The 12,253-nt window shown below is 42.6% G+C and overlaps 1 protein-coding gene across 1 annotated transcript in view; it reads left to right on the top strand.

The window, feature by feature from the left end:
* SLC22A15 (solute carrier family 22 member 15) overlaps positions 1-11,513 on the top strand; it is a 96,566-nt gene extending 85,053 nt beyond the window's left edge. Inside the window, exons 9-12 of the mRNA XM_056106533.1 lie at positions 5,906-6,026; positions 8,236-8,308; positions 10,369-10,557; positions 11,256-11,513. Of these exons, the coding sequence (XP_055962508.1) occupies positions 5,906-6,026; positions 8,236-8,308; positions 10,369-10,557; positions 11,256-11,342 (470 nt within the window). The 3' untranslated portion in view covers positions 11,343-11,513. The remainder of the gene's footprint in view (positions 1-5,905; positions 6,027-8,235; positions 8,309-10,368; positions 10,558-11,255) is intronic.
* Positions 11,514-12,253: the final 740 nt, after the last annotated feature.

The following is a 12,253-nucleotide window of genomic DNA, read 5'->3' as shown; positions in this document are numbered from 1 at the left end:
AGTAATAGTACAGTTGGTAGGGTATTATCCTGGATTCAATCCCCAACAATCTATATGGTATTTCAAGTCCCACCAGGAGTGATCCCTGAGCAGAGTGACTAAGTCCTGAGCTCCGCTGGGTGTGGCCCCAAAACAAATAATTACAAATAAAAACAATGGGGAAGAGGCAAAGAACACAAAAGCTGGTGTAAGATCTATAAAACCCAGCCAAATATATATAAGAGGGAAAAAGTAGCAAAGTTAGAGATAGTATCACCACAGAAATGTAGGAACATCTCACAATCTCCTTATCAAGAATGGTTTTTTTGTTTCTTTGGTTTGGTTTGGTTTGGGGCTATACCCTGTGATATTCAGGGTTTACTCCTGGCTATGTACTCAGGAATCACTCCTGGTAGTGCTTGGGTATCATGTAGGATGCCAGAGATGGTACCCCGATTAGTCACATGCATGGCAAACACCCTACCCACTGTACTATCTCTCCAGTCCCAGAACTACTCTTAATTTAAGCACAGCTGAGAGATACAAAATGGACTACTCTGAAAATTGTTTGTCAAATTACTTTAAAGTTAAAAAAAACCTTAAAATATGATTCACTTATGCCCAAGAAAAGCAAAATCATATACAAGTTTTTATAGCAGTCACCAGAACAGTTGCTTCAAACTACAAGGAACCAAAACATCTATCAGCCAATGAATACATTAAACAAATTGTGGCAGTAACACCTAAAGTCTTACTCAGCAACCACATTAAAAATGAATGATCTGCGATGTATTGATGTACACAACATGAATAAATTTTAAAAGTAGTGTACAGACTTAAGCCAGACATTAATGTAAACAAACTGAATTCTTTTGTCCATGGGAAATAATAAGCCTGTAATGGTAGAATTTTGCCCAACTTGCCTCTTATATGTAAAGCACCTGTGACTCTCTTTAAGATTTTTGATACAGGTACAAAGGGGGGAAAGGTGCTATAATCACCTTGTGAATAGATAATTAGTTGAATTTTGCTATATTGGTTCAATACCTTGTGATTCTAATACATGGAATCATTTTGTTTGAATGATCCCAATCGGCCTCTCAGAATGCTTCCACATAACTAATTCCAAGAATTATGCCCTTACTACCTACATGATTGGAACAAACTTAACCACCTTTTGAGTTTAGTGAACTGAAAGATATGTAAAGTAAAGTAAAGGTAATAAAGGCCCTCCCGTTGTTCGTCGATTTGCTCAAGCGGGCCCAGTAACGTCTCCATTGGAGACTTTGTTGTTACTGTGTTTGGCATATCGAATACGTCACGGGGAGCTTGCCAGGCTCTGCCGTGCGGGCGAGATACTCTGGGCTCTCGGAGAGGGGCGGAGGAATCGAACTCAGGTCGGCCATGTTGGCTGCGTGCAAGGCAAACGTCCTACCGCTCTGCTATTGTTTGCCTTGCACGCAGCCAACATGGCCGACCCGAAAGATATGTGGTTTTGAAATTTTTATTTTCAAAGATTATTCAATTTCCCCTTTAATTTTTCCCCTTTAAGTCAATCTTTCTACAAAACACTCCCTGGGAACACTTATTGTTGTGGGAACACTCATTGTTGACAGCCAACAATACCTTCTTTCATTGTCACCCACCCTACCACCTCATCTCATGCTTGAAACTTCCCCTGTACTCCTTCCAGTTGTCTGAGCAACTATCACTTGGACCTGTGGACTTTGCATTTTTCTAACGTCTATTTCAGACAGCCCTGTAATGTTCTGGGAGACCAAAGCTGCTACATTAGTCTCAAATTCATGTGGCAGCTGCAGGAACAAGGACATAGGAGAAGGTTTGAGCATAAGATGAGAGATGTTAGGATGTGTGAGTAACTCAGAGGGCCTTCTGCTGGACATGTCCTGAGCATTGCCCCTAGGAGACTGGTTACAGACCTGGGTCTTATGTTCATGTGACAAACCTTTTATGATATGCCATCTGAATTCTCATTTCCAGGTGAACTCCCCTAACCTAGAGTTAGTGGTGCTGCAGAAGCTCTCCCTACAGTCATGAAAGAGGCCATTCTGTTTGATTAGACAGTCCCAGAGCTCAGTGGTGGTCAAGCAGATGTGCACCTGTCTGCTCAATGCCACTTAATTCTCTGGCAACACAGAGAATTTTCACTGTCACTGTCACTGTCCTCCCGTTGTTCATCGATTTGCTTGAGCGGGCCCAGTAATGTCTCCATTTTGAGACTTGTTGTTACTGTGTTGGCATATTGAATACATCACAGGTAGCTTGCCAGGCTTTGCCGTGCAGGCGAGATACTCTCGGTAGCTTGCCGGGCTCTCCGAGAGGGGCAGAGGAATTCCACCTCAAATATCTGACACCTCTCATGGGGCAAATGCTGAACAGCATGATTTTTCTTATCCAGAAACATCATCTGACTTAAAAACATATTTGTAATATTTATAAGACTTTTCCCAAATAGTCTGGTGGAAGAGGGGAAAGCCTCAGACGGTGGATTTGATAGGGCCACTATCTTCAGGAAGCCTCTTTGGTGTTGATTAAGGTTTATCCTATAGGCAGGGAAAATGAAACTGGTATTTTGGGATAGGGTATATTATATGCTTCCCTCCTTAGAAGCTGAGAGAATGAAAGCAGGTTCTTTTCACTTCCATTAATTTTTCTTGTAGTCCCTCACTCATTCCATAAAAATTGAGTGATCCAACACCCAATAAGAGAGAGAGAGAACAAAAGGGAATGCCCTGCCACAGAGGCAAGGTGGGATGGGGGGGATGGGGTGTGGGAGGGATACTGGGATCCGTGGTGGTGAGAAATGGGCACTGGTGGAGGGATGGGTATTTGATCATTGTATAATTGAAACCCAAGCACAAAAATTTGTAAGTCTAAAACTGTACCTCATGATGTCTCACTAATAAAAATAAATAAATTTTAAAAAATTGAGTGATCTCCTCTCCACATCCTGCTTGGAAGGTACTGTGAGGGACACACACAAACAAGGGGCCAGCCTTGGCCAGAGGAACTTAAAATATATTCTTGGAAGACAAGGTGGAAATACAAGCCTTTCTAAGAAAGTGTCTGCAGCATGCCAGTGGGATGAAGAAGAAAATAGGGTTGGCAGTGCTCAAAGGAAGGAGGGGTTGCTGCATCTGAGTTACTTAAAGGAAGAATGCCTTGCAAGCTACCCTGGGAACAGTGAATGAACATGTTCTATTTGTCAGAAATGTCAAGGAATCTGAGACCATTACAGCGGTGATTAGGACATCACTTTGACCTTCATGAGTAGAATTTCAGGAGTAGATGTCTTTGAAAGTTAGAGAACAGCTAGTTAGCAGAAGTATTGTAAGGAGTGGAGAGTGGCCACTTATTAGAGAATTTTGATCATGGAAGGGGAAAGGCCAGCAAAATCAAGGAGAATGTCTTCCCCAACAGGAGAAAATTGAAAATTTGAAAGCAGAGGCTACTGGTTTATTGGAAAGGACAGGTTAAGAGGCTTAAATAGGAATAATTTGTAAAACCCCACAAGGATAATGTTCATGAAGGAAAGAGTCACAGAATATCATTAGTATTATGAGAGACAAACAAGTGGCACAAAACATGTTTTTGTGATTGATACAAAAATGCTATGTGAAATAAGTCAGTGGAGAGAATGTAGCTCAGTAATGGTAAGAAGACCTGGGTTTGATCCCCAATATGTAACAAAAAAGGAAGAAAGAAAGAAAGAAAGAAAGAAAAGAAAGAAAGAAAGAAAGAAAGAAAGAAAGAAAGAAAGAAAGAAAAAGAAACTGCATTTTTTGGTTAGTAATTCAAGTAAGAAGTTGAGGAGGAAAGTTTATAAGTATTTCCATTTTTAGGGTCCCATTTTTAAATAGCATGTTTTATATCTTCTGATAGTAATTAAATGCGATTATTTTCTATCCTCTCAATGAAAGCCCAAGAAATGCAGAGTAAGATCGGGTTCTTTGGGTTTTTGTTTGTTTGTTTGTTTGTTAGTGAAGCACTATGAGGTACAGTTGTAGACTTACAAATTTTTGTGCTTGGGTTTCAGTTATACAATGATTGAGTACCCATCCCACCACCAGTGCCCATTCTCCACCACCAATCCCAGTATCCCTCCCACCCACCCTCACCCCCCATTCCACCCTGCCTCTGTGGCAGGGCACTCCCTTTTGTTCTCTCTCTCCTTTTGGGTACTGTGGTTTGCAGAAGAAGCATTGGGTGGCAATCATGTTCGGTCTACAGTCTACTTTCAGCATGCATCTCCCATCCTGGGCGGATCTTCCCAACACCCTTTATTTGGTGCTCCCTTCTCTATCTGAGCTGCCTTTACCCCTAGAGTGTGCGGCTGGCCTCAAAACCATGGAGTGAACCTCCTGGTATTTATCACAGCTGTTCTTGGGTGTTAGTCTCTTATTTTGTTACTTTATGTTACCCAGATGAATGCAATCTTTCTATGTCTATCCCTCTCTTTCTGGCTCATTTCACTTAGCATGGTATTTTCCATGTAGTACCACTTGTATGTAAATTTTATTGCTTCATTTTTTTCTACAGCTACATAGTACTCCATTGTGTAGATGTACCAAAGTTTCTTTAACCAGTCATCTGTTCTCGGGCACTCAGGTTTTTTCCATATTCTAGCTATTGTAAACAGTGCTGCAATGAACAAACAAGTGCAGGTATCACTTCGACTGTACTTTTTTGCCTCTGTGGGGTATATTCCCAGGAGTGGTATTGCTGGGTCAAATGGGAGCTCAATTTCTAATTTTTTGAGAATCGTCCATACTGTTTTCCAAAAGGGTTGAACCAGTCAGCATTCCCACCAGCAGTGAAGGAGGGTCCCTTTCTCGCCACATCCGTGCCAGCACCGGTTGCTTTTGTTCTTGTGGATGTGGGCCAGTCTCTGTGGTGTGAAATGATATCTCAATTGTGGTTTTGATCTGCATCTCCCTAATGATTAATGATGTAGAGCATTTTCTCATGTGCCTTTTAGCCATTCGGATTTCTTCTTTGAAAAAGTTTCTGTTCACTTCGTTGCCCCACTTTTTGATGGGACTGGATGTTTTCTTCTTGTGGAGTTCAACCAGTACTTTGTATATCCTTGATATCAACCTCTTGTCGGATATGTATTCAGTGAATATCCTTTCCCATTCTGTAGACTGTCTTTGTATTTTGGTCACTGTTTCTTTTGAGATGCAGAAGCTTCTTAGTTTAAGATAGTCCCGTTTGTCTATCTCTGTTTTCACTTGCTTGGCCAGTGGCATGACATCTTTGAAGATACCATTAGCTTCAATGTCATGGAGGGTTTTGCCAACTTTGTCTTCAGTGTACCTTATGGATTCCAGTCTGATGTTGAGGTCTTTGAAGATCGGGTTCTTGGGACCTCACCTTTGCCTCTTCTTTTCACCAGTCTCACACACTTCATGACCAGGGCTTCTCTTGTCAACCCCCATTTTGTACCATTGCCTATCCACCTGAGTTAAGTGAGAGGTTGGTCAGAGGAGAACCAAGTCACACCTTTCGTAGACACAACTGACTGATTTCTGCGAAGTTCATTTTATTACAGCTGAGAAGCTTTCAGGGGACAAGAACATTCAGGAGTTAAGTACAAGTTTAATCACAGAATAGCAAGCCCTGTGTAAGATTTCATGGGATAGCCAAGGCATTGGAAGTATTTATGTGTGTCATGTATGTGTAAGCATGAATGTGTGTGTGTGTGTGTGTCAGAGAGAGCATGCATGTGTGAGTGTGTGTATAAGTCTGTGTGTATGATGTGTGGTTTGTGTGTTAGGTGTATTCTTCTCAATGTGTATTCTGCTACACCCCCTCTGCTAATGCCTCTGCGCCCTCTGAATGGAAGGTGCCATTGAAAGGAGCTTTGCTGAACACAGCCTCATGGGTGCTGTTCTCTCCTCCTCAGAAGCAGGGCTGTTCTCGGTAGTGAACAGCCGCTCCTTGTCTTTGCTGGGGAAGCTGACCATCAGTGCTGCCTTCAATGTCGTGTATATCTACACATCAGAGCTCTACCCCACTGTCATCAGGTATGTCTGACACCAGCCTGTCCTTCCCACATACTCTTGCCAGCAGGTACACTCCTCATGTCACCTAGAGCAGAGCTAGTGGGGTCAGTCACGGTTTAGCAAACAATTGTAAATCCTAAAACCAGCTGTAGACTGCTGCTGGCAAGCCTGCTTGAGGAAATGTGAGACAACATCTTGGGCCAGATTCCCTCATGTAAATTATGAGAGTGGTACTCTATAGCCAAGTTTTTCAACTGGGGGCCATATGGTCCCTGTGAATACCCAGGATAGTTCAAGGGGCCACAGGTGAAAATTGTGTAAATGGGGGATCACAGCATGGACTAGAGGACTGACCAGTAGGAAGGCAGCAAGTTCAGCAGGGAGCTAATCAAAACAAGGTTGAAAAACTACTACTTACAGTTTCTTTCCCATCACTACAGTATGCTACTACAGTATTCTCATCACTGAAGTACTCTACACTACTAAAGTACTTTCCATTACTACATGTTCTTAATTACCATGGAACCCTCCATAACTCATACCACATCACCTAGAGAGTGAGGGTTTTTCTGTCAGTGATTTCATTTTATTCAGTTAACTTGCCCTGTAACTCTTATCAGGCAAGGGACAAGGTTTCTGTTCTCAGAGTCTACATGTTAGCACAAAGTATCTTCAATTTTAAGGTGATTCTTTAATTATTAGAATAATTTATAAGTTGTTGGAGTTGGATTTTGAACAGTAGAACATATCAAAAAACATTCTATCCTAAGTTCTCCCTCATAAAGTAAATCTGAAAAAAAAAATCAAACCCAAATTTGCAGGATTGGAGTGTAGTTGAGTCTTTGAAGACTTGGAGAGTCAGCACCCATTCTGGGCATTTTGAGGATAACTCCAGTGAAACATTCTGTCTACTTCATGCATGCCATAGGAGATTTTCTGCCTTTTAAGTGTAAAATTCCTCTTTCCATTTTTTCCCCAAAATTGACAGCAATTGACTAGTAATTTCCTAATGGTTCTGATAACCTACTTTCTCTGACTCCTGGTTACAAGCCCAGCGTGGTCATTTTGTCCAACTGGGCCACTTTGGAGAGCAAATGTCTGCATTTTTGTGAGCATCTGGAATAACAAACTGATGTACAAGTATCCTTCTGACAGCCACTGTCATTGTCCCTGCCACATTCCCCAAGAACCTTCTTGGTTTCTTGAAAATATATGCTCATTCAATTTCTGTTTATACACTCGATCCCTTAAGGAGTTAGTTGAGTTTAAATGCATGAGCAGGGACAGAAGAGAGAGTACAGAAGGTAGGATACTTGCCTTGCACAAAGCCAACCCAGGTTTGCTCATCAGCACCTCATATGGTCTCTCAAACCCACCAGGGGTAATTTCTGAGCACAGAGCTGGAGTGATCCTAAACCAATAAATAAATAACAAATTACCAGGTCTTTCAGATCATAAAGTCTAGATTCTCTGTGTTTATCTAGAGACCTAGAACACAAAGGGTTTTAAGAGTATTATATGAATAATTATAGTGTAACCAGAAAGGTAGTCTAATGAACTGAAGTGCATGCTTTGCATATAGGAGACACAGGTTCATTTCCCAGCACTGCATGATCCCCTGAGCACCCAGGAGCAGTCCCAAACACAGAATTGGGAATCCTCAAATACCACTAACAAAAGGGGGGCAGAGAGCTAGTACAGTAGGTAAGGAACTTGCCTTGTCTGCAACTGACTTGGTTCGATCCCTAGTACCATATATGATCCTGTAGCACCCCCAGGAATGACATCTGAGCACAGAGCCAGGAGTAAGTCCCGAGCACAGTCAGGTATGACTTTCTCAAAGTAAGAAAGATCATAATAACATTCTATGAGATACTTACATGTTCATTTTGTAGCAGCCTCTATAACTTCATTGTTCATTATGGCAGTTACTAAACTCATATGCCTATTTAAATTTAATTAAAATGAAATAATTCAGAGTGCAGTGTCTGATTCTTCCTAGTCATTGTTCAAGTGCCTAGTATCTATATGTGTCTAGTGGTGCTCATACAAGAAAAGACGAAAGAAATAGGACAATTCTAGGATCATGGAATGTTTTAGTAGACAGTAGTGCTCTAGTATCCTGTACCTCTCATTTGGGACATATTATTTTTGTTCTATTCTCCCCAGTATCTTTATATTGTCCCCCTATAACTTACAATTTTTAAAACCTTTTTCTTCTGCCTTTCAGGAATGTTGGGCTTGGAACTTGCTCCATGGTCTCCCGAGTTGGTGGGGTCATTGCTCCCTTCATCCCCTCACTGGTTGGTTTGTATCTCCTAGTTCTGTTGTGTTTGTCTTGGTTTTGTTCAGTTTTGATTCCATGCTTTGGAAATGCTTTTGAGTAGAAAGAAGTTATGAACAACCACCTGCCATTGACACTTAGCCTGACAGAAAAGTGGGACTTGAGCCTTTTAGATTAAGGGCCCATCAGGGAAGATGGATATAACAAGATAGGATGGATTTAACCAAAGAATTGCTTATCTCATTTTTACTCATTGACCAGTTAGATAATGCAAGCCTGCCCCCTCGCTCCCCTCCCCACATCTCCCCATTCACAAGTTAGAGAATATTTAATAAATTGCCAGAGGGGAGAGGTGCTAATAAATACAACACGTATCTCTTCTCGTGTAATCTGCACAATAACCATGTGAGATAGCCTTGCTGCTGCCCAGGTCTACAGTGAGAAAGCAGAAGTTCAATAACTTCTTCCAAAGACATGCCACTTGAAAAAAAAAAAAAAGGTTGAACACACAGAGTGAGTGAGCACCTAACAAGTATCTATAGTTGCCATTTTCTAAATTTCATGTCACACTTGGTCTGATCTATGATTTTCCCAGCCAAGACTTGGGACTGGAGAGATGGTGTAGGGGTCACAGCCTCAGATATATGTCTAGCACGTGGCAGACCCTGTTTGATCCCAACCCCACATATCCTCAGTCGTCACCAGGTGATGCTACCCCAACTACCTACCCCCCAAAAAATACTACTGGAAAGGTGATTAGAGTTGCTGTGGGTGTTGGCAACTGTCTGAAGTCAGTTTTCCAGGCAATTTTACTCACCCACTGCCAGTACTACTGGCTCCCACTGACTGGTTCAGATGCCCCTGAAATGCCAGTATAACCTTTTCTTCTTCAGAGTTACAATATGCTTCATTTTTTCTATTTGTTTAGTTTAGTTTTTAAAGTAGCTCCCTCTATGATTCATGCTTAATTTTAGGTTGAAATATTCTTCTTATGAAAAAGTTATATTCTATTCTGCACAATGTGTTCAGCAGTCAGTATATTGTTAGTACTGTTCACCTTTCTAATACCCCAGAGTCTATTTCTGCTAAGAGGAAAGGAGGTGAGAAGGTTCCCTTGATTTTACCTTCCAGTCCCAGTACTGAGGAGGCATTTATATAGATATGGATAGAGGTCAACAATCCTCCACCCTCTCCTCTCTATCCCTCTGTGCCTCTCTCCCTTGTCCTCCTCTTTCTTCATCATCTCTTCACATTGGAAAAATTCAGGAAAACAGTGTCTGATGGCCATCCTAACAAGCAGTGGTCCTGGACACAGAATTTGGTTGCCCCAAGCAGAAGGCCATAAAGTCGCAGTGACTCCACAGAGGAATGTAAGAATGTCCCTGGGCTCAGAATGGCCCAGATCCATGCCCTGTAGAGGACACCTGCTGTGTTGTTATCTCTGAGTTGTTTGTATTAAGAGGAACTATTTGAAGTTTCCTGAGCCATTCTTTTGGATCTCTGAAGCTGGATTTTGTACATCTCCGGCCCACATGTGGTAGATCAGGACCCTTCATATATTCTGGGCTTCTTCAGGCATTCCCTCATTGCTCAGTGTATTTGTGTTAGTAGCCCTCTCACTTCCCATGCTTAAGTGAATTAGTGAATTGGACATGGAATTGTTGGGCTCGTTCCAGATCGAACACCTTGGAATTCACATCTGCAGTGATTCCCCGTGCCTCCTCTGTGATGAGAGGCGCAGGGTGCTCTAAGCTGCCCGCCTGAGCACAGCTTCCTGTCCCCTGTGGTGGCGGGAGCCTGGCTGACTCATCCCAGCCACGGCTTCTCTTCCCACAGCACCCCAGCAGACTGACAGCAGCGCCCGGAGTCTGACCTGGCAAATCCCTCCCCTGTCTGTGTGCCTGAGCTGGTTTCCTGATAATTCTCTGTGGGGAGAGAAATATTTATGGTCGATGCTGGTGGGAAGGTTTGAACTGGAGAATAGTAAGCACAGCAGTTGGGTTGCGTTTCAGCTGACATCATCTGCTGGGAAGCCTCCTGAGCCTTTGTTTGTTTTTATTGTATTCCCTGTCCCTACAGAAATATGTGCAGTGGTCTTTACCCTTCATTGTTTTCGGAGTCACTGGTCTGACCTCTGGCCTCCTGAGTTTATTATTGCCAGAAACCCTAAATAGTCCATTGCTGGAGACATTTTCTGACCTCGGGGTGTATTCCTATCGAAGACTGGGTGAGGAAGCTTTATCTCTGCAGACCTTGGAACCTCCACAGGTAAGTCTGTGGTTTTCTTTGCTAGCTCAGATCTAGGCTATTAGTTGGTGAGGAAGAAACAAAACAAAATAAAACAAAGAATATTCTGGGGGCTGGAGCGATAGCACAGCGGGTAGAGCATTTGCCTTGCACACGGCCAACTCGGGGTTCAATTCCCAGCATCCCATATGGTCCCTCGAACACCACCAGGAATAATTTCTGAGTGCAGAGCCAGGAGTAGCCTCTGCATTGCTGGGTGTGACCCAAAACGCAAATAATAATAATAATAATAATAATAATAATAATAATAATAATAGTATTCTGGTTAGATTAAATAGAGTTGGGTAAAACTGCTACAAAACAGAAGAGAGGCTGGTTTTCAGATAAAGAGGAGGAAGGAGTCATGAGCTTGCTTTTGGAGAATACTTCAGGGCCTGATTCTCAGGTGAATGGAAGCCATAAAAATACATTGGTTGGAGTGATAGTACAGCAGGTGAGGCATTGCCTTGCATGCTCAGACCAGGGTTCAATCCCTCACATCCCATATGCTCTCCTGAGCACCACCAGGAGTGACTCCTGATTGCGGAGTCAAGAGTAACCCCAAAGTATTGCCAGGTGTGCCCTCAGAACAAAAAACAAACAAGCAAAAATTACATGGGTCAGATAGTAATTTTCATTCCAGGAATGTTATGACTTTATCATCCCCCATCCTGTTACAGCCTGCTGACCAAGAGAGCACTGTGGGGAGTGAGAGTGAGGAAGAAGAGTTCTATGATGCAGACGAAGAGACTCAAATGATCAAGTGAAGCACTTGTTCCCATTCAGAAGTCGAGAATCAGTCTTTGTGTCTCTGACTCAAGCAGGTTCTCCAGGGAAGTTTGAGCGCTTGTGGAATAGACTTGAATATCCCTAGGAGGGCCGCTGTTTGTGCTGATAGTTCTCCACACAGAAGAAGTTGAATAGGAGACTTTCTGAGAGAAGAGACCAGAGCATGAAGGAAATGGTTTCTCATTTGTCTAAGATCGGAATCTTGACCTCCGACTGGAGTTCAGATCTATGTACCACAGTGACACCTGAGTGGTTTCTGCGCGTCTGGTCACTTTGCTTTTTCTTTTGCCAGGGACTACAGACGGATAGGTACAATGACTTCTCATTACTAGAGTGGGGTGAGATACACTGCCCTCAAGATTTTATCTGTAGGTACCTTTGGATTTGAGTTGTATGCCACATCCAGTATCCAAATCAGTGACTCCTCAGCAGCACAATCTCTTGAGGTCTGTTGGTATAAGGCATGGCATTTTACGTGAAAGGAAACATACTGAGGAGACAGTTGCTTGGCCTCCGCCTTCCAGCTTCGACTGAGATCTGGGTCCTCAGTCAGGTTTCTGTCCTGGTAGTTGGCTTGAATTCCTTGTGCCTTTAGCCCCAGAGATGACTCACTCAGAGAAGCCAGCTAACCAAAGTAATTTTCTCAGAGTCTGAGGTGTAACTTTGGCTTAGTGAGCTCCCTTCTCCTTCAGTCCTTACTTCTGAGTCTCCAGAAAGATTTCCAGCTCAGATTCCAGTATCAGCAATAACTGCCACGTACAGTCCCGGGTCAGGTGTTCAAAGGTAGAATACAGTTCAAAAGTGATGCTTAGGCTCTTAAAATAAAACAGTGGGAGCAGAGATACCATTTTTATTATAGAAGAAAAGAATCTTCAGCTTTCACAATTTT

This window comes from Sorex fumeus, unplaced genomic scaffold, assembly GCF_029834395.1.
Source record: "Sorex fumeus unplaced genomic scaffold, SorFum_2.1 ptg000131l, whole genome shotgun sequence".
NCBI classification, from domain to species: Eukaryota; Metazoa; Chordata; class Mammalia; order Eulipotyphla; family Soricidae; genus Sorex; species Sorex fumeus.
The sequence above is the reverse complement of the archived record's forward strand: the minus strand, read 5'-3'. Positions and strand labels throughout refer to the sequence as shown.